Here is a 27,524-nt window from a genome sequence, read left to right on the forward strand (position 1 = left end):
AATTTATATCAGCCTGTAACGGGATGGCTGTGAGTTTGTATCGTGCGTGATATCAGAAGCCTCATGATCTCAATGACCAGTATTTGATACCCGCGACACCTCCGCCTAACAGCCTCTGTATCCAATATAGTGGAATGTGTACGTATTTCTTTAAGAAGAGCTTTTGTTATGGCATATAACACTTTGAATCAGAAAGCAGTTGTTAATCGAGTAAGACTTTCAAAATTTTAAAAAGCAGCTTCATCATTGCTAGGTACCACATGAGCTGTTTGACATCTTTTTACCCGACTGCCAAAGAAGGAGGGTAATGTTTTTCGAGTGTATGTAAGTATGTATGTATGTCTTTTCCTTTGTGACCACCTGTAGCCTAAACGGCTTGATGGATTTTGATGTATGAGGTATCGTTAGATTTGTCTTGATTACGGGAGTGTCATAGGATACATTTTATCCTAAAAGTCCCACGGGATAAAGACATAATAATATTTTTTCTAAATTTCCCTTTAAAAAAATATGTATGCGGTATCATTAGATTCATTTCAATCACGGGAGTAATTAATATAGGATTTTTACTCTTTTTTTAGTGTGCAGTCGGGTATTTTGTTTTTTTAATAATTATCAACACTTGTTAACATACGGCTATCGTACTATTTTGACCATAATATTTGATTGATACTTTAAACCTGCATACCGATTTCTAAACACCAACAGTTTTTACAAAGAGTTCTCGAAAAGTTCCAGTTCTTAAAAGCAGTGCCCACTACCCATAATCGAACGAATTGTTTGAATACCAGGCTAAGGTTCTAAGTACTTTTAAGAAATACGTTCTACTACACGTTTGTCCTAAAAATCCGTTGATACAACGTCCTTGAGGCACCTAAAACAACCTTCATCCGAGCTAGGTAACCTAAAACCTTACGATCAAGAACATTAGGTCGATATTACGTTTCCTAGTACCTAAATTGTAGCTATCTGATACAATTGAAGCCTTAAATTAACGACTGAAGATATAAAATCGATTGGTTTGGACGTTTTTATTACATAAGCTGTATCTTGAATATTAATTACCAATTGGGAGTTAGCGTAAATATTTATAGAAGATACGGAGGAGTTTTTAGTTTTCGCTGTATGGTTCGAATATGAGGATCATAAAGTACAATGTTATAAAATAATTTGATTTGAACAAGGCGACCTGTGGTGTTGCAACGCAAAATGGTGACCTTTTGTCCTCTACAAACTCAGAGGAATGACCTCACATAAATTTCTTAACGAAGGACACATCCATAATTACTATAAAGGCAACAGCAATTTTTAATTTTCTTCAATATCTATAATTAAAAAGTTCAAAATTTATCCATCTGAAGACTGAACTACACGTGTACATCTACTCGTTAATTAAAACCGCTGTGCAAAGATCCACAGTACATTTTACAAGCCATTTACAAAGACGTCACCCGACACGATAACGGGACGACATATCGGAGTCGGATCGGAGCCGACACGGCCCGCTATACATTTAATTGACAAACTTCCGGACGTGATTTAGCACTATTGTGGCAAGAAACAATGACTTCATTTATATAAAAGTGGACGGAGAAATAATAGAAAACAAGTTGAAAGTTTGGATTGAACTTTGTTTTTGCCCAATCAAAATAAATTCAATACTAACTATGTAAAAACGGAAAGTTTGTGAGGTATTTTTTGTCTTTGTTGTGTTAAATTAACAGTATTGATCGATAAAACGAAAGTATACAACTAAATGAGTCCTACATTTGCGTACTACGGCCGATACAACTTTCCTTGGAATTTAAACGAGGTATTAATGTAAATAACCTTATCGCGATGTGTTTAATTGTAAATGTGCAAATAAATAAACCGCCAATACATATGTGACTATATGAAAACAACTCATCTACATATTAATCTAGTTATAGGACAAAATTGCCTAATAGCGTTCTTAAAATGTTTTTGTTAAAATTTTATGTAAATAGAACAGTGTCATTATTTTTCTCGCAATCAAAGAAATATGTAATTTTGGCTAGAATTTAACAAATAACTAGGATGATAAACCAACAACTTAAGTAGGGGTATCAGGAATTGTTTTGAAAGTCAATTATCACTTGCCATTAATATACCAAAGATGATTCATATGTCTGTTTCAACATTGCATCAGGATACTTACCTATAAAAAAAAACAATTAATGAATATTGTAATCATTGATTCAAACACCAAACAAGAAATAGTAATATTATGTGAGGTAGTAACCTCTTTAATAGCATTAGATCTAAAGATTCTAATAAAAGTTAAAATTCGGACGAGGCTAGAATAGGTAGATATAGAATAATATTATTCATAGATTGGCCATTTCTCTTTTTTTACCACCCTTTGTTTTTAAAAACCTAGCTCCTGGCGCGATTATTACAAGCTTTGATGCATAAGAATAGATTTCAATCAGTATTCTTAGACGTCCTACAGTTAAACATTATTGGTAAAGAAACTCCGTATTCCTTTACGTTCAATGATTTTTGTACCAAAGAGCAACAACCATTTCCAAAAAATCTTCCTGATACTTAAAATTGCGATACGATTTTGATATATATCGAGTTGGACAAACAGCACATTAAGAGTTAAGATATCATCAGAATTCAGAATATAATATCCAAGGCAAGATATCTATTAATACAATAAATTGATACACTATAATCCTACTTATACTGATCACCGGCAACAATTCCAGTGGTCGTGGTCAGAATGACCTTCATTAGAACCTGAGCAGAGCCGCGGCTACATTACACAACCGCTAAGTGTGAATTGTGGAATAGATTCCATTTATAGGCATTTCCTTTGTTTCATATTTCTTAATATTATCCGTAACCGTTACTGCTTCTACTCTTTTTCTTTATCTTTGAAGGACGTTATCTCTAAACTCTTAAGAAAAAATAGACTTGGAAAGTGATATCCAGGAGACTGATGTCATTGAATTAAAGGAATTCTTTCACAATTTGAAGCTTACATAATTCTAAAGGGCATAGACTAAATAATACATTCTATAGTTATTTTGTTTAACCTTGGCAAAGTTGGAGTGGATCGAATATCGTATTTCTAATCTGTATAGTTTACAATTTATCCAAATTAAAGCTAGCTTTGCTAGTCTTCATAGACAAATGTGTAAGTTCTGGATATAAACTATCTTTGCACCAAATCACATAACATGTTTAGTCGCTTCTGTTAGGAATTCAAACTGTTAAATAAATAGAAGTAGTATAACACACCAACAAGTATAATGGCATATTTCGCAGCATACATCATCACACAGCAGGACATTCAACAAACCGCTGATTATAAACCCATGAGCACAACAGCACAAGTATTTTGGAATATCAATTATTATAATTGGCACAATACACCTACCAATTACAATAGCATTCCTGCCGTAGACAATAGTTACGTGATCGTGTGACATCACAACGTAACACGGTTATCTTGTTCCCATCATTGTGCCATGCACTATCGCTCTTCAATTATTATTATTTCTTTTACTACCTGGTTCAGATCTTTTATATTACCTAATTAGACAGTATAGAAAGTCTTTATTTACAAAATTTAAGTGATTTGTTAAGGTCTATAAGGAATTCATAGAAATTTTCCTCGAAAAATTACTCCAATTTTACAGTCTATGATAAATGTTATGTAAATATTTTCCGAAAGAACTTTCCGAAGACTAACGAGAAATTTGATATCGACTCGCAATAAATTTCTGATAAGTTCTATAACAGTTTGATAAACTAAAAAACGTATAAAATTTTATATACCCAGACTCCAGAGTCGATAAAATCGAACAATCGTTTCAAACATTTTACTTTACTATCAAGCATAGGTATCTCATACCTGATAATTTAAGAATTTCCTTTAACATTTTAATTTCCTTCAGACAACACGAGCCCAATTTTGAAAGAAACAAAATTCTCAAAATTACTATCAGATGAATAAATCGTGCTTTTCCAAATCTACCACCCACAAGACAAAGATAGTTAAGATAATATCGTGGGCAGGGATACTCGCTGCAGAAATTCGAATTAGGTACGAACGAAAAGAGGAGCTGAAATGTGCCAAGTACTCTGCGACGTGACACGTTTCATGTCCAACTTACAACAGAGATAATTTGCGAATTAAAACTTATTTAAAGTACTCGTCAGAGGAAAACATACATAAATATTCCTGAAAACGGGGTGATAAGGAATAAAATACATTTTAACAGGTCACCTAGTAACGTTAAAATTTCTATCATCATCTGAGAATAAAATCTCACCAAACATAGCTCATTTCCCTTGTCCACTAGCACTGCGATAACGTCATCTGTTATACCTTAATGTGGAACTGATAACGTAATGAAACAGCGCATTACCGTCACCTTATCTACATGACGTTATACAATTTCGACGATGTTTATTATTTTAAAATACCTACATATAGTTTTTCTTAGCACTACTATATTTTAATGCCTTTTATAAGGACCATTCCCTCATAATCTTTTCAAATTTTAATAAAAAAGTAATATGTATGGTCGTACTATCTTGCTGTTGCAATCTCAAAATAAATATCACTAGACTAGATAAATCCATCATAATGAATCACACATAATATGTTTTGATTTAGTATAAAGACCACGAATCACGAAGTTATTTCAATAACTAAATTTGATATTAACAAAAGTGGGCAGCACTATAATTAAATTGTTACAGATCATGTTGTCCGATTAACAGAACGATAAAGAGTTTGACATTACTAAAACCTTCCACTCCATTTGTTTATCTATATTAAAACTGCTACTAGAAAAGGAAAGGTTTCATAATATATCTATCAGTAAGAATTATGAATAGCTAATAAACATTCTTGGACATTTGTGCAATCATTATCAGATCAAATTTTAAATAAAATGTAAAGTATTTATTTCTCAAAAATGGAAACAAAGTGGAGTTAACAGTATTTGAAATCAAGTTAACACATTGCTGAAACAGAACAAACAAAAAAAGATTTACAATAATCAAAAATTACAATAACCCAAAAAGATAATCTCATACTTGACCGACACAATATATCAGATCATGAACAAGGAATGCACATTATCAACATGCCCTATTGAATGTTAATTATTTCATAATTAGGGTTTTTCGCACCGAAGTACAGCTACAGTACAGTTACATCAGAACGTGTCCTACCCGACCAGATGGCATTAAATGCGACCCACTTTCCGAAGGCCTCCTCCATCGCTGCCCATTTAAGGCTTTAAGCACTACAAGTTGCGCAAGCGACTATTTATGTGAAATTTATCGTAAAACAGGACAATAATGTTGCTTTTGCGAAAATTTATATTTCATAAATAACACTTAAAAGAATTCCGTCTGCAATCGAATCAGATATCGTACTATCAAATGGCATTGATAACAATTTAACGGAATTGTCTTAATTAGTTGCAGCGTCACTGTAGTTAATTTTGGTGTTTTAATATATGAAACTGGAATAACGAAATCAAAAAAGGCGATCATAACAGTCGTTGATATGCAACCTACATAATTCTTATAAGGACATTGTTTTTATGTTCGTATATAAAAGAATGCCGCGTTTATGATCTGTTTAATTTATAAGATTGACACAGATTTAAGCATATCACTTGGAAGGTCGATATGAAAATTGTATCCAATAAGAGCTTTTTAACCTTTAACCACCAGAAAGCATTGTCTCGAACAGACACGTTACAACATAAATCTTGCTTGGAGAAAACCTTAAAAGCGCCAGCAATTTATCTCGACAAGAAGGTCAGTGCGGGATTTTTAGGTAACAAACAAGTTTCAAGCTGTGTTCCAACCAAAAGTGTTGAAGTCTGAATGCGAACGCTGATTGCGGTTCAAAGCCGTTTACAGTTAATCAATGCTCCTCCATCTGCACCTTGCCGCAATTTTCCATCATTTCATATAACCTTAAAAATCCACGCGAAATCTATGCCATACAATCTTACTTCATAACCCTTGGGCTGAAGCTCGATAATACTCTGCACAGTTTCACACTCCACATTCTATGTTTGGTCAGAGGTACATACAATCAGACATATGGCGTCTAAAACGTTTCCATTTACGGACTGGACATATGGAATCAAGTCGTGCTGTTGCATTGACGAATTCAGTCATACACGGTGTTATAACAACGTTTTTGTGTCGGACAATAGTGTAATATTTGAAAAATTACAAGTCATTCTAAGCAGTATAACATAACAGCAGAAAAGAGATATGAATAGCAGCAAGAAAATAAAAGGTAAATTATTTCGTACGCTTCTTACACGAAAAGAGGCATATCTTAATATTGTGAGACATATAAGCTTAATATCAATACATAATAAACGTCCATTCACGAGTCATATCATTCCACTTTATTGGCCACAAAGAGTCTTTTGTCTCATATTACAAATGTAATAAAACGTTTAATTAACTATGAAAAATATCGCTGAACAAAGACAAGACACTTATTATATCAAGTGCTTTAAGTTTACGCTTATTGCTGCACGGGAATTTGGACCTTGGGGAAATTAGATACGAATTTAAATGTAATGTAAATTGCTAATAATGGGAAGGTCAAGATACGGACGGGTATGTGCTTTGTTCTGCAGTTCACCGCGTTAATGACTTTGAACAGTTATAAAATTATTGTTTGTTTTAGGAAGGAGGACATTCTTGTACCAATGCCTTCAATATTTTCAACCATATTTATAAATTTGAGAGGTACCACTCCTACTAGTTCAATTAACGTAAATGCCGTATTAGCACGTTTATGCTGTTGACACGTGGAGTAAAAGGCAAAGCGAACCCACGGGGATAGTATCCGATGGTATTTAATATAAACACGAACGTCGACGTCTCTCGAGAAATGTTTTATTAGAAATTCATATCGAAGCTTGCAGCGACACAAAGGCGTAATAAATAATAATCTACCTTCAACGTAGAAGAGCACTTTTGTCGCAGTCTAAGCCATCAATGTACAAAATTGAACTCGGTCTTATATTCAATTTGAAATGCAAAACTAATTTAGACTTGGATGTTACTATTCCATGATAGATCATACAAGATTGATGAGATTTATCAGTCAGTAAATTAAATATCGTCCGATTGTTATAGAAAGCTCTTTGAGTATTACTGTGTTTAGTAGGTACTTAATAAAAGATATTGACCGCATTGTCCCAATTTAAGAATATTATTACTAAGAGTAAAAATTATGTCCATTTATCAACAGGCCAGTAAGTTCTTACGAGTTTCAATGTAAATCGCATCAATTTGAATCAGTTCCAAGGATTCGAAGATTGTCTGGAAGGGGAGACATTTGTGAAGAATTGCGATTTTATATATCAAAGAGAAAAGATCCGTACGAATTAAATTGCTTGTGATCCTTTACCTTCAAAAACGTCTGTCTGCGCTACCTTACCCTATGTTGTTTTTTTTTATTATTACAATTACCAATTTAATGAAAAAGTTCTCTATAAGATAGTTGAAGTTGATAAAGAAGGTAACTGATGTCCGAGAGAAATCCAGCGGATGATCAGAAGTTTTGAAAAAAGATTACATAAGAAACCTAAAAAGATATACCATCCGAAAATTCATTCCACATACGATCATACACACTATTCCAATTGTAACTTATTCAAACGGGCCAACCTATCGCATCGCGTAAACGCAATAATCTTTCACGCCACCGCAGCCTCCGTATCCATTCACGTGTAACAGATCGCAGGCTCAGGATAGTCTGAAGCCATTACCTCAGAACGCATTCATAGCATTTATCTCGCGGCCAATTTATTAATATTGACACATTGCTCTCGGTGAACGCGTTGTTAATCATTTATTAACGTCGAGCACAACTATGGAGCGCTGTAATGTGGAGTTACGAAACGTTTGCGCATTTTGTAAGAGTCAGGACTGTTGTGGAAGTTGGCTTTCGAATTCTTTATATTGATTAAGCAAATGGGAAGATAAAAATATCGCAAGATTTATAATTATCAGAACTAGTGTTTACGTAGAATTACTTTACCTATAACTACAGATTCACAACCATCAGCTTATTGTAAGATCTGAACATCAGCCACTATCTGATGTGTATGCATAAAGAATACTGATGTGTGCGTATTATCACCAGGTGGTACAAGTTAAATCATAGATAAGACCACAAACATTGTAGGAAATGGAATAAGCCTTATTTGACACAAATGTTTCGTAATTTTTCTTCGTAATGATAACTAGACTGGAGATTATGTACATTATGTTTAATACATTTCATAATATTTAGGTCTAAATATCGTATTATTTAGTTCTGCTAAACTTTATAAATAGCGAAACGTTATCTATATCAACGAATGAATACGAACATGATGAAAACGAATACAATACTGTAGGAACATCAATAGCAGATCTTCAATGTTACACTGATTCATTACATCATCGAGCTCAAAATAATCGTTTCTGGACTATTCTGTACCAATAAAATTACGCAGGACTTGTGCTACGTATATTGTTTACGTGATTTGTACCTCATTTTCGTTTTATGTCTAGAGAACAGGTAAGAATAAATAACAATGTCTCATCTAACGAAGATTTTTCCAAATGTCTGAAGAAATACAAGAAATTGATGAAATACAATCTTTACAAATTTTTAAATTTATGATCAACAAATTAAAAGCTAAAGCAAATTATCACTTATAATGAAAACCTTATTTATTTTATCCTTTTCTAATTAATAGAAAAATTGAATCATAGACATAAATAAACCCCATTATAATTCACGTGCCAATTCCCAAACCAGTCATATCTAGACCCGCAATCTAAAAACTTCCTGACAAATGCCCACTTAAAGTATTGCATTCTATGCAATCGTCTGAAACTAATTTTATTTCAAGCTACGTCCGTCTCCTGACTCCTCCCTGCATATCCGCAGTGACCGCACTGCGGGAGATGAAATGTTGCATCTCTGCAACGTTACTTATATATTGGCAATTTGTTTTCTGCGTATTTATTTTATTGGTTTTTTTTATGTTATGTAATTAAAAGAAGAATGTTGCGATGAACTGATGAGGTGAACATGCAAAGGTTAATAAGCAGTTTCAATTTCAATTTCGAATATAATCAAATCAAACTTTCAGCCTTATGGATTTTGGGAATCGTCGTGTCTTGTTGTTTTTATAAAAGTTTCATACAAGCAGTTAAATAATATCTAGAATATATTTAATTCTTCGTTCGATTGTGTAACCTATACGAATCGATTTAAGGTAAAGAAATATCTTTGAAACACAATGCAACATTTTCCAATCCTTTACATACGAGATGAGAGAACAAATCCCCTTTCAAATAGGAAAAAATACATTTAAAAGAAACTACGTAAAAGCAATACAGGAGTGCCCTCCAAAAACAATTTCGAGCACATCTTTATATCCCCTCAGTGCTTAACAAGAGGCATACATCAGGATCCGGTGGTGGCGACGGTTCGCTCGCGTCTGAAACTTTCATTTGACCCCGTCTGCACCCCCTCCCCCCGCCGCACCCTCACACCTACCGCGCCCCTTGGGACGCAGACTGAGGGTGCTCCAGCTCATAAACTAGACTCAGCTGTAATTGCTGGCTCGATAATAATGTTTTGATTGAATTCGGAGACAGGATAACCCTTTTACAAGGTAGGTATGAATTTTGTGAAAAAGTTCTATTAAAAGTTTATGTGACATCAAATATATATATACTGTGTGTGTGTAAAAGTGGTGTTGTGAAAATAAATAATTTTTACTAATTTTGTGTTTTTTATTTAAAACACAAATACACCACAAACTAACATTCTGGCCGTAAGCAGCGGGCAGGCATTTGCTAAACTAACTATATCCAGGATTATATAGCACCACTGCATTCTACGACCTTACAGATTATTAATTGTTATTATTATTTATACCGGTAAGGTACATTGCACATTTTTTCACAAAACGAGGAACTAGTAAAAACAAAACCTTTTCGAATAGGTTCTTACAATGCCAAATAAGATTCAACCGCAACTATTTCCCTAAGGAGACCCGGCCCCGTCGCAAAGCCACTTATGTCAAAACTAAACTTTTTAGTAGATCTTACTTACGCCCCTCGAGAGGTTCTCCAGCTCAAAATATTTGAACGGGGTTGAAAGTACCCGAAGGGTTTCGTCCCTTCTGAAAGGATTTATATTTCGAGTCTCGAGCGTATTCAGTAAGGTTTACAATAATACAAAGTATACTAATAGTTTAGCTGGTTTACATATGTTTCTAGGCATTCTTTTGATTATCAAATCCGGAGACGAGATTGACGAGAGAGCAGGATTAAAATTGAAAATAAATTAGTCACAATTAATTGGAAAAAGTAGTCACTTTAAAGATATTATTTTACATCACATACCCCTTTAGTATTATTTAAACAGTTTTGTAAAGCTATACCATAACAGATTTAGCGGGAAATATGATTACGTTAAGGTTCATAGAACGCAAACCGATAGCCTAAACAAACAATTTAATACATAGTTCGAAGGCAACTGCTTAGTATTAATCACGATATAGGTATTTCACTCTAAAACTGTTATATCAACATTTTTCTGAGAATCATATTCCTTTTCCAAAGTTAGTCAGTTATTTTCCCGAAAATTTCTTTTCTTTTCTAAGATATATCACCACAATTTAAATTTAACCCTAGGTCCTCTCTTCTAATCTGATACCTTTTCTCCGCAAATTGTCATAAGACTTACGACTCAAATCCTGCAAATTCATTTCACCAACAACTCAAGCTGTTATCCACTCGGACCATCTGATAAGCGTTATCAGGCGTATGGAGTTTATCGCCCGCTGAACAATCACATAGCCTCATGCTATACGCCGATCTCAATGCCCAAGATAGCCGGTTTATTTATAACGACCCACGCGAACTATTTAGTTGCAATTAATTATTATAATATGAATGGGGCCTGTTCGCGAGTTCGTTGTGTTCGAGTGTCATAACTATGGCTGTTTTGTATTTTATACCACGAAAACCTTTTGGTCCCAAAAGTTTAAATTAACATTTTGGATTCATTTTATACGAAGCAGATCCGTGAGGTGAAATAGAATAAAAGTGGCTTGAGCTCCGTAAATGTAGGCGTTAACTAGTCGTTTTCAAATAAAAATGTTTGATATTATTTGCAAATTAAAAGAGATGAAATGAATGTTTTTCTTAAATTTATTAACGTGATGGCATGCATATCCAAACTTTTTCCGATAGCTTTAGAAGCACTAATTATAGAAGATAGTGGCAGATTTGGCCCTGAAAGCATTACCAAGATTTAGTTACAGCAGTACAACAAAAACTCCATGGAACATGCCATAACCCTGAAAGCTTCCCATCCTGTTGACGTCCATCGCTACCTTGAAAATTAAAACATGCTGATTTAAACATTTACACACTACGTAACGATATAAATGTTCCTAGCTAGTTGAATAGCATTAAAACTGATTTACGAGACGCAGTCACCATCTCGGACGGATATGTGTAATTTTAAACTTTACACTGGTAACGTCGCGTAAACACTTCGGCTCATTCAACTTATCTTATTTGGCGCGTATTTATTGTTTGAACTTAACCCTGATATAGTGATATCGGTTTTTAATGTTGAATTAAAGTTTTGCTACTAATAGAGCATTTTCGTCTAGGTGAATGACCGCACGTACCTACATAGATTATACCTTAAATTTTTCAGAATAGAGATGCATCTAAGCAAAGCGTTGAATGATTCTTAATTTTCCAGGAAACTCGTATCAGAAAACATTTTGTTACGTAGAGATATCTATAACTTTATATTTTTTATTAACGTTTTATCTTACTCTTATCATCGCTATACAAAGTATTGCCTATAATTTTTCATCCATCTACCTCTACACATTCTCTGTAATAACTAGACTAAAAATATGACATTTTCTTTATGACCCAGTCGAGTAAAAAGCGTGTCACACGACTTAGCATCAGCATACTGTTGATATTCGAAACCTATGTATTGTTGCAACTTGCATACTATGTAGCTTGTGTAATACAAATTTTTATACTAATCTAATATATAAAAATCAATGCCACTTTTCGTTGTAATTCCATAACTCGAGAACGGCTGAACCGATTTCGATAATTCTTTTTTTATTATATTCCTTGAAGTACGAGGATGGTTCTTATGTAGAGAAAACGTTAATATGTACCACGGGCGAAGCCGGGGCGGACCGCTAGTCTAATATATAAAAATCAATGCCACTTTTCGTTGTAATTCCATAACTCGAGAACGGCTGAACCGATTTCGATAATTCTTTTTTTATTATATTCCTTGAAGTACGAGGATGGTTCTTATGTAGAGAAAACGTTAACATGTACCACGGGCGAAGCCGGGGCGGACCGCTAGTACAATAGAAAATTTACCAATTATAATATTGAGCTGATTTTTATAATTCATGAATAGGTATGTATGGTAGGATTTACATTTCTTTTCTTTCTATTATAAAGCAGAGTTAATTATCACAATTAACGCGATCCTTTTAAAGCTACGTGAAAATATTCTACGGGCAATAATAACAGCAATTAGTCTTACTTAACAAGACAAAACATCTGATAATGTACTGCGTAAGTACCAGGGCAGCTGAACATCGGTGGAGGTTGAACGCAGCGCATATTCGCGTGGGCCGTCACCCACCCTCCCCCCACCGCCCGGGTCGACGACCGCCGGAGCCGATTCGGCCGACGGCGCGCCTCACCTTGACATTCATCTCGAGCACGCTTTGACCAACGCTTGAATTAACCCGTACAAATCAAAACGGTGCTAATATCTAGCTTTTTGTGGTCGATATGCACCATATTGTTCCAAAAGCGTAGCTTACAGCGGCCAGAACTTATTGAAATATATGCCACCCTGATACTTCAACGGTACAAATGAAGTTACGCAAATAATCCAACAAAGTGCTCAGCTCAATTTGCGTCACAATATCTTATTGAACGAAATAAATTAATCGAATCGGGAGTAATCGTCGTCCATAACGCGTACGCAAGCAGCGCGCCAAAAGGCACCAAAAACGGCACAAAAATAATGTCATTGATTCAGTGGACTGTGGAGCGTCAATAGAGCCGACAATACGATACAATTTTCGAAACACACGATTGTTGTCATTACCGTAATGTGGTGCCATGGAAAACATCGTGAAGCATGGACTATTGTTCCAACATGAGTCACGGCGGAGAATTATGGCTGGCCCGCGACACGGCCCGAGGAAAACGTTGATATATAACGTTGTAAAACGAAGCTTTCTCTAATAACCGTGTAGTGTAGAACATGAAAAAGCATATTTACACAGCTCCCAGACAGAAAACACCATGTAAAGGGAAAGAATACATCATTTTTAAATCAATAATGTATTCTGATAATAAGTTAATTGCAACATACATTGGAGAATCACTTGATTAAAAATTACATTAATTGTAAGAAAATGTACTTAAATGTTATGGAATACATTAACATCTTGAGAGAAATTTGTATTTCAAACAATAAATAATGAGGTAACATCAAGGAAAATTTGTTTGTGCAGCTTGCAGATGCTAATTGGAATGCAATATGTATGACTTCACAGAACAACCAAAACATTTAACAAGATTTTCATCTCAGACATAAGTGGAAATGTAAATTAGTGAATTTATATCATGCTATACTAATTTGAACCTTAACATCATTACAGCAAAGTTTAAAATTCACCTAAGTTATTATCAAAATAGTACACAGTCTGAAAAGAACTGCATATCATATTCATGCAGAATATCTTGCAGATATCACTAATACTTCCTTTGTTCCAAGGGGTACTGTACAGGTTCATTTAAAAACTATATCCATACAGGTCCTCTAAGAAAATTTAACATAAATTAATTTTATTTGATAATGAGTAGGTATAACAAACATGCCAAAGGAAACCTTACAAGTTTAAAATAGTAGTTTATAACATTTTGGTAAAACACAATAAGGGCTTGATTATAATATCATAAATGACAATCACATGAGATCACTGGTAGCTATGGTATAATGTAAATATCGTTTTTATTTAGCCTCTAAGCCACTGTTTATCCAAATAGATAACATATTTATACACAACCTAAGGAAAAGACAAAGAGTAGTGTCTATGACTCAGCTTGTGATAACACTAAAATAATCTATAAGTTTTTAAGGTTGGAATTTTACATGAAGAATTCTTCAATAGGCAAGAAATATATAAAATTATGCTTTACATTATACTCCGAGGGATAAAAACTGGAGGAAACTAATGCCTCAAAAGAAATTATTGACAATACTAAACAGATTAGCATATATTTGCAATTTTTGGTATCTAACTACAATATAATAACTTAAATTCAACTATAACTATACATTTTGTAAAAAACCCGAGAGTAAAATTCTTTGGACAAGGCTAAACATCTATAATGCATAATTCTAATAAAATAATTAAATTTTATAGGCCAGTCCTATAAACCAAACCCACACATCATGCAACAATTAAATTGGAAACATTCAATCCCAAAGAAGGTACTGTTCATATATTAATTTATCTTGTTGTGCAAATGCGATTAATTTTAATGATCATTATAGAACTAAGTTCAATTAGCAACAGACATTAAGCTTGGACTTTTGAAGTAATTAATTTCTATGTCCAATACATTGTATAGCAGTAATTACCCAATGAAACGTTATAAGCAAAGTAATTCTTAATTACTGTTATGTATTAACTATGGAAACCATGTTAAAAGTAATTATTTATTAAAGTGATGAATTTCGGTAAATTAAAGCATTGTCAAAAATTATGACGTCATGAATTACAGCTAAAAGCATATATTTAATTTTCCTTGATTCCTTGACTGTACTTATTTGTATAGTTATTTGTTATGTATTAATTACTTATTCAAAATTTCCAGGTTTGGAATATAAATCTGGATTACTCATAAATCATAATTATAATTGCAACAAAGTAAAATTTCTTGGAAAGATGACTTTTGTGAATTTTTGCAACAAAACTAATTCCTTTTATGGTGTTAAAGTGCATTTTGTAATTTCAATTTTAAGTACACTGTGTTCCATAGACTTTATGAATGTTATTTCTATTAAGGTAGATTTTTATAAAGTTAAATACATATGTGTGAAATAGTAATGGGCAAATTAAATTTTGTCCTTAAATCTATCAAAACTAACATAAAACTGATCATTTTCACACTCCCATAAGAATCATGAGAATTATTTAGTTGCATGCATTTTTAGTCTCGGCAAACATAGTGTAGGACGCCCCATGACACGATGGAGCGATGACTTACGTAGGATAGCAGGAAAAAACTGGCGGCAAGAAACCAACAATAGGACTAAGTGGCGTGCCATGGGTGAGACCTACGTCCAACAGTGGACGAACACAGGTTGAAAGAGAGAGAGAGATGCATTTGTTTTAGATCATTTAGTCACACCGGTCAAGTCTCCAACATAGAAATACCATTAAACCGTCTGTGTCGCTATTAACAAATGTTAAGTGAAAATGACACACCTCACACATATGCAGCATACAATAGGCAGTAAAACCAAAAAAAGTTTGTTTAAGCATGACATCACCTCAAACATAATATGATTCACTTAAAAACACCTGGGACAGCTCAAGGTATTGATATAAAGACCTCCTTATGCTATCAAATGGTAATAACATGCTCATAGATACTGATAATGTATGTTTTATAATAAGGGTAATTTAAACTCAACATTTTAGATATCCTTATGTATTAGTACCTTAATTATACTTTCTAGATAGTGTGGTCTAATTTGAATGATGAAATATACCATTACAGTAGTGTTCAGTTTAAAATTAACCTCAATAGATATCTATTAATTGATGAATGTCCTGTCTTAGTCCTATTACTATGTTATTACAATATTTTGTTATTCATTGTATATCAGTAGGATTTACCATACCTTTAAAGCAAGATAATTATTAATTATTATTATGATTACAATAGTAAGGGAATATGTTAGCTGGATTGTGAATGCTTGTCTAGAAGACCTAAATGATTTTCAAGCTCATTTTTTAAATAAATAACCCACAGAGTGACATCAGAGATAAAAATTTGATTTCATTATAATAGTTATGGGACAATGGGTGGTTATGATGGTTATTACATTATTATTTTAAAGGTCTAATCATACAATTAAATACTTACATAAATGAGGCCAGAATAATATCGATCCTTGATGTTGTGTAGCACTGATGCCTCGTTCAGGCAGGTCAGCTCCGCCATATCCTCCACCTTGTCGAACTTGGGCGGATTCATCTTCTGTATATCATCAATCTGCACCAGCATCCGCTTCCCCGACTCCGCGATCTCGACTTCCACCTCATCTCCGCGCTCGCCTTTGATCCCCGCGGCCACGAACCCCTGGGTCTCATGCGGGACCCACACCAAACGCTTCTGAGTCCACTCCGCCTGTGTCGCCGGATCATTGAAACTGTTCCGATCCACCGACAGGTAGCGGAGTTCTGGGTCGTTTCTATCCATATCCACCATCGCGCCCAATCACGCCGCGCGACCCTTACGATAACCTAACACCGGCACTGTATACCACATTAAACGGTCGCAAAGACCGACACTACACACAACACGTTGTTGAAACCGACCGGCTCTTTAACCGTGTATCGCGGCGGCACGACACGTATAAAATGACGACTGCTACTGACACGAATGACAGCACTACAGCAGCAACGGTTTCGGGTAGGAGGGATGGACCGGTCGACGCCCGAATTCACGTTTTTGGTCGGATATATCGATGTATAAATGGACGGACGTGTCAGTATATCATAATCCAATTATAAAACAAACCCTAAAGATTATCCTTACGCAAAATACAGATGAAAATCACTTTCTATATAAACGAAAGAAACTGAACATCCAAGTCACTCCAGCTATATTTTGACGTCAAACAATTACGTCTGATGTCATTGCAAGATGAAAAAAGTTACAAGTAATATCTCTAACAAGATTGGCCAATTTTTTTCTTCTATCTCAGAATTTGAATATCCACCAATGAAATGCGACAATTTTATTTAGACTGTTACAGAGTTATGTATAGAGTTGGTATAGAGTATAGATGACAAGGTAATCGTGCGTTCAAAAACAATTTATTTTAAATATCATTATTAGTCTTGCCTATAAAAATAACTGTTGTTATTTTTTGTTCTACATAATATTTCATAAAATGTTTCATTTGTTAACAATAAAAATATTAAAGCTTTTTTGTTGCATGTACAAACCTTTTTGGCCTTTGTCAGTGTCAGTGTCAACTGTCATCTGTGTCTATTTTTTTTCTAATGTCATCAGGGTAGCCAACTCGGGCATTTCTCTTGAATTTAGGGAATATACGTAGATAATGTAAGTAACTAGCTGTGTTTATAGAAAATTATACTTTTTTAAGAGTGAAATTTGAAAAGTAAGAAGTTATGTGGGTTAAACGTAATAATATGATGAAAAGATATAAATTGATGCATAAATCAATTCAAGCTTTAATTTATCTCTCACTCTCTGATATAAATTAAACGCTCTCAGTGTTGTTGCTTTTCTTTTATGTTAGAAAGAAGTGCAAGCGAGAGAGAGTGAGAGAAATAAATGTAAGTATATTATTCTTTTTTTTCTAATTGATACAGTGCGACACAAAAGAGATGACAAAAAATGAGGGCGCCACCGTCGCTCATATAGCAACACTGATACTGCGACGCAAGCAATCTTGATACTATAGAATAAAAATCAAAAAAATAAAAAGTAATAAATACCGCGATTTAAAGTTGTTTCATTCATCATCGTGTAAATTTAAGACAAAAATATAATAGTATTTTAAATGACCTACCTAGGTCAAATTTTACTTAAATGTATTTGGAATTAGTTTATAGAAATCGGTCAAGCCATTTAGACTGCAGAGGCGCACATAGAATCAAACATACGAACAAACAAACATACATACATACAGCTCAAACCTAAGGCTCAAGCCTCAAACACATTACGCTCCTTCTGGGTCCGTCAGGTAAAAAAAACAAGGTGATTTGAAAACTACATATTTTTATTTATTTTTTGTAGATATTCTCCTTCATTTTTACTCCCTTGCTCCACTATCCTGCGTACTGTGCTTTCAGAAACCACTATAACAAACGAATTACGATGAATTAAATCAAATAGTACATTTAACATATTTATTTAGTAGCTTAAAACTATTTTTTTTATGTCGGAGGCCAAGACTCACTTTGGATTCCTGCGTCCACTCTAGGTAAGTAGCAAGTAAGGATTCATAGATAGCTGTATGAAAATAGTTATCACTATACTATTTAAGGCTGGTTGGATTGCATATAACTTCTTGACTCAAATTGTGCTGGTCGCACTATAAAAACTAGTTTTTGTTTACATACATATAACCTCAAATTAAATTTCAAAATCGTAATAATCGCCATAGATACGTACATTAAACACTCGTCACTAATGGAATATTCTATTTTACGTAGTACTGAGCAAAAATAAATGGAATCTCACCGGTATAATCTGCTGTACGTCTGTAAACGTTTTCCAAATATTTTTCTCGTTTTTCAGCTTGAAATTATGAGAAACACCGAATGAAAACTTTATATATGGCATCACGGACACCGCTTCGTTTAACCTTTTTCACGATTTCTTCTTTTTTGAGTAAATTTCTTGTTTAAAATAACAATTTTATCTCAACTTCACCAAATAAACAACAAATTTTTATTCAACTTGACAGCTGCATTGATAATTCAGGGTTGCCAGATAATGAAAAAAAAATTAGTTCCAAATTAATTAATTTCATCTCTTTTATGTCGCACTGTACCTATTTTAAATTTATACCGGCGAAAATGAAGTGCAAAATTGGCAACACTGCACTGCACTTGTCAAATTATTGTTAACAATTATTGTTATCAAAAATTATCAACGTTATCAATTTCTGTATAATTACCATAAAACAGTTTAATTTGACAATAAAGTAACCTTTTGACATGTTTATCAACACAATATAATAATAACAAGGTTTATTGCTCTTAGATAATAACAATCCAGATTAACACTTGAAAATATAATTGTATCACACATATAATTTGGTTATCGTCAACAAGTTTTTGTTAATTGTTATATAAGGATAAAAAGTAAGCGAGCAAGTTCAGTTTGATCACGCTTAGCAGTTTAAGCGGTTGTTTCGTTCATACTTTTGAGTAAGAATATTTTATAATGGCATACATAGTTGATTTACGATCAGATACCGTAACTAAGCCATCCAAGTCCATGCGACATGCGATGGTTAACTCTGCTCTTGGAGACGATGTATTTGGAGAAGATCCCACGGTGAACACGCTGGAAAGTAAAATTGCTACCCTTTTGGGTAAACAGGCTGCGCTTTTTGTACCTAGCGGCACTATGGCTAACCTTATTGCCGGTAAGATTTAATTTTTAGCTGCTATTAAACTATAATTATATTGAATATTTCAAGTATCCTACATACCTTTCTGAACTATTGTTAAAATATATAATGCAATTGCCTGCATAGATTATTGTTTCAAATTTATCAGGTTTTTTATTCCTAATCTAAGCGGGCACAAATAAAAAACTAAAAATGATTTAAATATGTACAGCCACTATTAAGTTATTGGTACGCAACCAACTTGGGTTTAAAAGCCTAAGTTACTCCTTGTAACATCAGCTATCTGTCAGTGAAAGTCCCATCAAAATCGGTCCAGCCATTCCAGAGATAAGCTGGAACAAACAGACAGACAAAAATTGTAGAAATACAATTTTGATATAATAAATGTACCATATATACATCTATACGCAATTAATAAAAAGCAATTATTTTAATATTAAAAACAGACACTCAATTTTATTATTGGTATAGATTGCGATGGAGAGTATTAATTAAAATAATTTCCTTAAAAATCTATAAAGGCCAAAGGTCTGTGTTAATTTGCAATTGGAATAAATTAAACATTAATCATTTTAATTACTAGATAAATTAAGGAGATTAATGTCATAATTTTTCCTTATTGCATAGTTAGAAGAATTTTCTCACAATGATTTTTTTGTCTGAAGGCTGATTTATTACATTAAGTATTTATACTGTTTTACTGATAATTTTGATGGTGGATAATCCAAAGCTAAGCTTACCTAACTATAGTTTTGTAAAACCCAATGTCATGAGTGTCGAGTTGCGGAGAAATGCCCGTATATTATTATTAACCCAATGTCATAATATTGAGGCACTGACCCAAAACACTTAGTAATAATTTTACAATATCTTAACAACCAAAAATTTTATGTAGCCTAGGTATTTATGATGGTGGGTTAAATAAATAAATAAATAAAATCTTTATTGGAATTCATACATTATTTTGTCACATTGGAATGAGGTTCAGGCACACTTACTAGGTATATCCTCTATTAAAATCAATCTTTATTTTTATATTCTGAGTATTAAAATGACCTTTTTTACTTATTGAATGAATGAATGAATGAAATGAATGAATGTATGAAAAATTCTTTATTGTACACCATATATGACAATTTAAAACACTTATAAACTTATTTAACAATGTACAGAGGGTGGGGCTTAATTAACAATGTACTTATTTTATTACATTGTAATGTTAAATTTATTTTAAGTTAAGAAAGAGCGGGTCCTCCTGACACAGGTTTTATCTTAAATTTACTTCTACTCCATATTGTGTAAAATTTAGAAAAGGAATTAACTATTAAAAAAGTGTGGTGGTGCAATAAATGGTTATATGAATAAATAATAAACCTGCTCCTGCTAGACCAAGATTTGCTTTTCTATACATGAAACATTCATAAAATATTTTCTTACAGTAATGGTGCACTGTAAAAAGCGCGGCTCAGAGGCGATAGTCGGAAACAAGTCACACATTTATAAATACGAACAAGGTAATTGTGTAAGTAAATTGAATTAATGAGAATGTGTTGTCATCCTGTGTTAGCAATTAGTGAGTGGACATTTAAATATAATATAACTAGGTTTCCGCCCGCGGCTTCTCCCGCGCAGTCAAAGAAAAACCCGCATATTTATTTATTTATTTATTTATCAATTCTTTATTGCACTTAAAGAGAATAACAAAGAAATACAGACACTTAAATATAGCTTAAACTAAGTACAAATGGCGGTCTTATCGCTTTAGAGCGATTTCTTCCAGACAACCTTTGGTACAGTAGAGGAAAAAGTATAAAATAAAATAAATGGGTAGTGCAATAATAAATAATAATAGTAGGGCATACATACACATACATATTTATATTGTTATTTATAATAAATAGTGAAAGGGAAAGAGAAATACAAAATACCGCATAGTTCCCGTTCCCGTGGAATTTCCGGGATTGCGTAATTTTCCCGGGATTAAAAGGACCCTATGTTCTTTCTCGGGTATCAAAATATCTCCATAACAAATTTCATGAAAATTGGTTCAGTAGTTTAGGCGTGATTGAGTAACAGACAGACAGACAGAGTTACTTTCGCATTTATAATATTAGTATGGATATGCTGGTTTGTTTGTGCTGTTTGCTTCCTTTTGAATAATAATTAATTATACCTATACCCATGACCATAAAATTGTAAACAACATTAGATTGAGTAGAATGCAATTTCAGAATTTAACAGTTTCATTTTATTAGATTATAATTGGTGCCTGGAAAAATTATGTGTTAAATTTTAAAAACAATGTTACAGTTCGCAATTTTTTTACAATTTGCAAGCTTACCAGTTCGATTTTATCTCACGGTTTTTAAAATCAGGGGACGTAAAGAATGAAGAATTAAATATACATAATATAATATAGTTATATTTATTTTTATTTCTAATTCTGCCATGTTTTGGTAGCAGAAAATATTGGTTTACATTTAGACACATATATTTATTATTAAATAAATGATAAGACATTGTTTATGTATCTCAGATACTATATACTGACCTGTTTAATATGCCCTAGATTGCAAATTGCAGATATAAACAAATGCATATAAAAAGATATATGAAATAATTGACAATATAAAAAGTATGAGTGGGACTAGCGATGATAAGCAATTTTTTCTTAAAATAACTATTTTTAAACGCAATATTATTCTTGTGATAGCTGCCCTCTGTTTTTGATTTGAATTTTGATTGAACTTGAAAATTAATTTACCATCATTTGAATATAGATTAAATAACTTACACTATTATCAATTACGATTAAAAACTCTCATAAAATCACTCTTAAATATTGGTAAAAATACCGGAGTAAATTTAATTATTTTTACCCTCATTGTAAACAATTACACACATATTTTTTTTAACTTTGTATTTTTTCAGGAGGTGCATCACACATAGCGGGAGTATTGTTAAGCACGATACAAAACAAACCAGATGGTACCTTCGATCTTAAGGAGTTGGAAAGTCGGATACGAGGCAGCGATCTTCATGAACCCATCACCTCTATGGTGGCTATTGAAAACACGCACAATGTTTGTGGAGGGAAGGTGAGTGTGTTTTATAAAAAAAAAAAGACGTGTGGCACTAGGGGACTGCCGCGGTAAAGCTATTGCATGCTATGCCTTCAAGCCACACCTCCGCCCGTCGGAGTGGGGAGCGAGAGGTACGGAATTTCTCGATTCGGTCCCCGCGCTCAAGGCCCGCGATAGAAGCTATGCAATAGCTTAAAATAGTATTCAAATTCTAGTGGAATGTGTCTATTTTTTAAATTCAACCTGTGAAAGTATCAGTGAAAATACGTTACATTCCTGCTGTATATTTGTGTGAGTCTTATATAAACATGCCAAGAGATAAAATTCTATAAATCGTTTCACTTTCTGTCAAACAAGTTTTTACGTTCAAGTTCTACATAGTTATATAATGCACACTTATTGAACTTTTTGAAATTGCAATGAGAAGTTCCTTGAAGAGAAATTCCTACTTTACAAACCCACTCTTATTTGCCATTCATAAACAAATTCTTCTCACTTAGGTACTGCCCCTAGAATGGTTGGATAAAATCTCCGCTCTGTGCCAGAAGCACAGCATCCCACTGCACATGGACGGCGCTCGGTTGATGAACGCGAGCGAAGCGCTGAAGGAAACACCAGCAAGATTGGTGAAAGGCTGTGATTCGATATCAGTCTGCTTTAGTAAGGGATTGGCTGCTCCCGTGGGTTCAGCGCTCGTGGGAGCCTACCACTTTATTGAGCAGTTAGTATTGCTTTTAATATTTATCTTCTCTAGGGTAGTTGGTAGGAAAGTTTTAATTAAGCATTATCTAGGACAGTTAGTATTACCAAACTTATTAGTAATCAGCTGCGCTCCGCAATTTCACTCGCGTGGCTCCGCTCCTGCTGGTCTTAGCGAGATGATAGATAGCCTATAGCCTTCCTTGATGAATGGGCTATCTAACACCGAAAGCATTTTTCAAATCGGACCAGTAGTTCCCGAGATTAGTGCGTTCAAACAAACAAACAAACTCTTCAGATTTGTAAGTATATGTATATTTATGGTATTGCTCTCTTATCAGAAACTTGAAATACGATAAGAATGAAAATCTTAACAAGCAAATGGACAATACGTGTCGAGCTTTTATGCTAACTAAGCAACTCATTCATATTTAAAGAAAACACACAAAGAGTTAATAATGCTCGTCATACTTGAAGTATACCTACCTTTTTTGTTGTATTTTTCATATATTTTTGTATATTTTTTTCTGTTTGTTTTGTGTGATGCTGAATAAATATTCTTTCTTTCTTGAAATAATAAAAAATTTCGCTTTAAATCCCTAAATGAATGGCTATTTCCCCAGAGCTCGCCGCATGCGCAAGATGCTCGGTGGCGGCATGCGGCAGGCCGGCGTGCTGGCTGCCGCTGCCGTAGTGGCGCTCGATGAGACCGTGCCTAGATTGGCGTTTGACCATAAACGGGCGCAAATATTGGCTAAGAGTGAGTGCTTTGATGCAAGAAATAATATGATTTTTCAAGAAATTACTTTTTTAAACATACTTGACAGGGATAATGTTGAAATTTGTCAGGATCTATTTAAGTTTGAATATATTATGTACTTGTATTTCTATAAATCTAAAGCAGGGTAATAATATTATATCGTTGCTCAAAACCTTACCAGATAAAATAATTAGTATGTATTAAAGATTAATTTCAAGAGCAATAGCGGAAAATAGAAGATTTTTTCTTATAATGCCAATGAAATACAACAAAGCTTTTTTGATGTTTTAACATGGTCTACAAAATAAATAAATGTAATTTTTGAATAAATTAACAGTGAATAAAATTATTTATTACAGCGATGCAAGGTCTATTCCTCAAGTCGTTCTCCGTGGACGTGGAAGGTGTTCACACCAACATCGTGATGCTGAAGATAGCCGACAGCAGCCCGCTCACCGCCGACCTGGTGCTGAAGAGGCTTGGCCAAGTCGCCTTGGACGAGACACAGGTGGGATTCCTATGATGAGTGAGTGAGTAAAAGAATGAGTGACCGAAAATTTTGTGAAAGAGTGAGTGACTGAAAGAATGAGTGAGCTATTAAATGGAGGAGCTAATGGAACTATAAATGAATGGGTGAGTGAATGAATGAATAAATTACTAAGTCTTTCTCAGTAGTCGTGGATCTGTTGCTATAGAGGCTCGGCCAAGTCGCCTTGGACGATACACAGATGGGAATGTAATAGTGAGTGAGAGCGCCAGCATGTGAATGAATGAATGAGTCTGTGAATACATGGGCTAGTGATTGAGCTAATTAATGAGTTAGTGAGTGAGTGAATGAACTAATGAATGAGTTAGTGAGTGGTGAATGAACTAATGAATGATTGTTTGAATTAGTTTTCTAAAACTTTCTATGAATGAATAACTAAATGATTGAATGAATTGTGAAAAAGTTGTGGGTGCTCTCTTTCTGTTTTAATTGTTAAGTCATAGTCATAATTCTCTCTCAAAAACCTGTTTTTCTATGTTGCAATACACACCATACAATTTCATATATTTATCGACAGGATAATTTAAATATTAACTTTTAATTTAAGGAATAAATGAAACTCAAAACCATTTGTCTATACCTTTATTTATTTTATACACAATACATATTAAATACAATGAATTAATCCCGCAGGGTGACTGCAAGACCACGAACGACGAGGGTGTCATAGTAAAAGCTGTAGGTTTCGACAGTAAGACGATACGATTCTGTCTCCACGTGGACATCTCTGATGAGGACCTGTGGCTGGCCATCATGAAGATGACCTATGTGTTCAAGGAGCTGGATGCTGCTCATCCTGTTGCTAAATCTTAATGTGACAGTAAAAAAAATGTTTATTATACGCATGTGATGACACATGATGTGTTTAGTGTTACAGAATAAAAACGTATTTTAAAAACTAATATGAAATGATACCAGCCCCCTTAGCCAAGTGGCTTTCTGTTAGCGTAGCGTTCAATAGAATAGACATACATTCGTAGTCTATTCTATTGAACGCTACGCTAACAGAAAGCCACTTGGCTAGGGGGGCTGTTTTGTGTATAATTCCACATTTCTGTATTTTTCACGAACAATATCTATATATGTAGCTGTTACTACGAATGTGGTTATACTTATTAGTTATTACCTACTAGCTTTCCGCCCGCGGCTTCGCCCGCGCAGTCAAAGAAAAACTTCCCGTTCCCGTGGGATTTCCGGGATAAAACCTATCCTCCTTCCCGGGGTAAAAAGTAGCCTATGTCCTTTCTCGGGTATCAAAATATCTCTATACCAAATTTCATGCAAATTGGTTCAGTAGGTAAGGCGTGATTGAGTAACAGACAGACAGACAGAGTTACTTTCGCATTTATAATCTATATAATATATAAAACTCAAAGGTGACTGATATAGTGATCTTTCAACGCACAGCCCAAACCACTGGACGTATTGGGCTGAAATTTGGCATGCAGGTAGATGTCATAACGTAGGCGTCCCCTAAGAAAGGATTTCCCGAAATTCTTGCGGGAACGGGGAAAAACGGGGATGCACGTACAAAGTCGTGGGCGGAAGCTAGTATTATATACAGTATGGATTAATTGTGACCAATAACATGAATTGATTAACGCACAACTGAATATGATAACAATAAACTTAGTTAATTGGGAAGTATTTGATTTTTACATCGCACATGATGTAAAAATCAAATACTTCCCAATTAACTAAGGTTGTAACATTTTTTGTTAGGCTATGACAATAAAAGTAAAAAGCTAGATTGGTTATGAATGTGGCAAATTAAAATGTTTCTAAACAGCCACATTTTAATTCAGTAACAATCATGCCATCTCCCTATGACGTCCAAATCGTGTGTGAGCTGTTAGTGTGCCGTTTTTTGAAGATTGAATGCAACCATCCTACACTTTTTACTTACATCATTGATGTTAGGTACATAAGGCTAGAAGTAAATATCTAGTATTGTATTGTAAAATTACGTAAATCTCGAACACAGAAACCGCAAATATATTTTAGTACAGTTAAATAAAATAACCACATACTCATGTTACCATTTGATATTGATTATAAAAATCTGCTCTCTGTTTTGATATTTACCCATGGTTTTTGTGACTATGTTTTTTTTACTTTATAGAATTCAATATAAATTTTAATACTTTTAGATTAGGTATAATATGTATAATGTTATTTGTACATGTATCATCTAACACCTAATAACCTAGATCAATTTGATTGGATTTCTTTATTGTAATGGGTTCACGGATGGTTAAAAACCAAAATTTTTAGTTTTACTAGAGAATTTAAAAAAATACTATATACTTTATTACCTAACTATATAAAAATTGAACCGTTTGTTTATTTATATACAGTTGTTATGTACGTATTTTTACGTATGATTTACCTAATAGTTATATGAACTTTATATGAAATAACAATTAAATTGCTATTTGTGTATTTTGTGTCTTATTAAATATTTTATACATTACAACTACAGACCTATACTGTACTGAACGAAAATTTAAAAGGCATAAGTTATGTTGTTATGTATTTGCTCAATCCATTTAAACAGACATTTGTTTTTGTTCATTCGGTCAAAACCTTGAAAATTAACTAGGAGTGGTTTTTTTTTTATCAAAGCTGTGATGACCATAAAATGCGTGATCATATTTTTTTGCCATATTTTTACTTATTAAATACATTTGTATATTTTATTTGATTATAATTTGTTAAGAGAAAAATGGTGCCTCATCATTGCCTAAAGTAATGTATATAGGTTATATACTGCAATATAGACTTAAAAATTATATACGTTACTTGTATCAGTATTTCCTAAAAAAATAACAAAATGTATGTAACAACAATAGTAAATAAATGCTATTTTGTGCCACGAAGTTGTGTGTTTAATTATTATACCTAATAATTATA

The 27,524-nt window shown here is 33.6% G+C and overlaps 2 protein-coding genes across 2 annotated transcripts in view; one reads left to right on the top strand and one right to left on the bottom strand.

Annotated features, from left to right (window-relative positions):
• The window catches only part of LOC123695792 (myosin heavy chain, non-muscle), a 61,196-nt gene extending 44,392 nt beyond the window's left edge, over nucleotides 1–16,804 (bottom strand). The window contains exon 1 of the mRNA XM_045641719.1: nucleotides 16,273–16,804. Within this exon, the coding sequence (XP_045497675.1) occupies nucleotides 16,273–16,617 (345 nt within the window). The 5' untranslated portion in view covers nucleotides 16,618–16,804. The remainder of the gene's footprint in view (nucleotides 1–16,272) is intronic.
• Nucleotides 16,805–19,155: 2,351 nt separating this feature from the next.
• Nucleotides 19,156–25,503, top strand: LOC123695733 (probable low-specificity L-threonine aldolase 2). The gene is made up of 7 exons (XM_045641643.1): nucleotides 19,156–19,537; nucleotides 20,962–21,036; nucleotides 22,454–22,620; nucleotides 23,106–23,326; nucleotides 23,928–24,064; nucleotides 24,424–24,572; nucleotides 25,245–25,503. Exons 1-7 carry the CDS (start codon nucleotides 19,333–19,335, stop codon nucleotides 25,422–25,424), a joined length of 1,134 nt encoding a protein of 377 aa, XP_045497599.1. The 5' UTR covers nucleotides 19,156–19,332; the 3' UTR covers nucleotides 25,425–25,503.
• Nucleotides 25,504–27,524: the final 2,021 nt, after the last annotated feature.

The sequence above is a fragment of the Colias croceus genome, chromosome 11 (assembly GCF_905220415.1).
Source record: "Colias croceus chromosome 11, ilColCroc2.1".
Taxonomy (NCBI): domain Eukaryota; kingdom Metazoa; phylum Arthropoda; class Insecta; order Lepidoptera; family Pieridae; genus Colias; species Colias croceus.

Coding starts and splice junctions, on each gene's coding strand:
- LOC123695733 (XM_045641643.1), top strand. CDS start 19,333: ATGGCATACATAGTTGATTTACGATCAGATACCGTAACTAAGCCATCC. Junction 24,065..24,423: donor GGCGCAAATATTGGCTAAGA/GTGAGTGCTTTG, acceptor TATTTATTACAG/CGATGCAAGGTCTATTCCTC. Junction 24,573..25,244: donor TCGCCTTGGACGAGACACAG/GTGGGATTCCTA, acceptor TTAATCCCGCAG/GGTGACTGCAAGACCACGAA.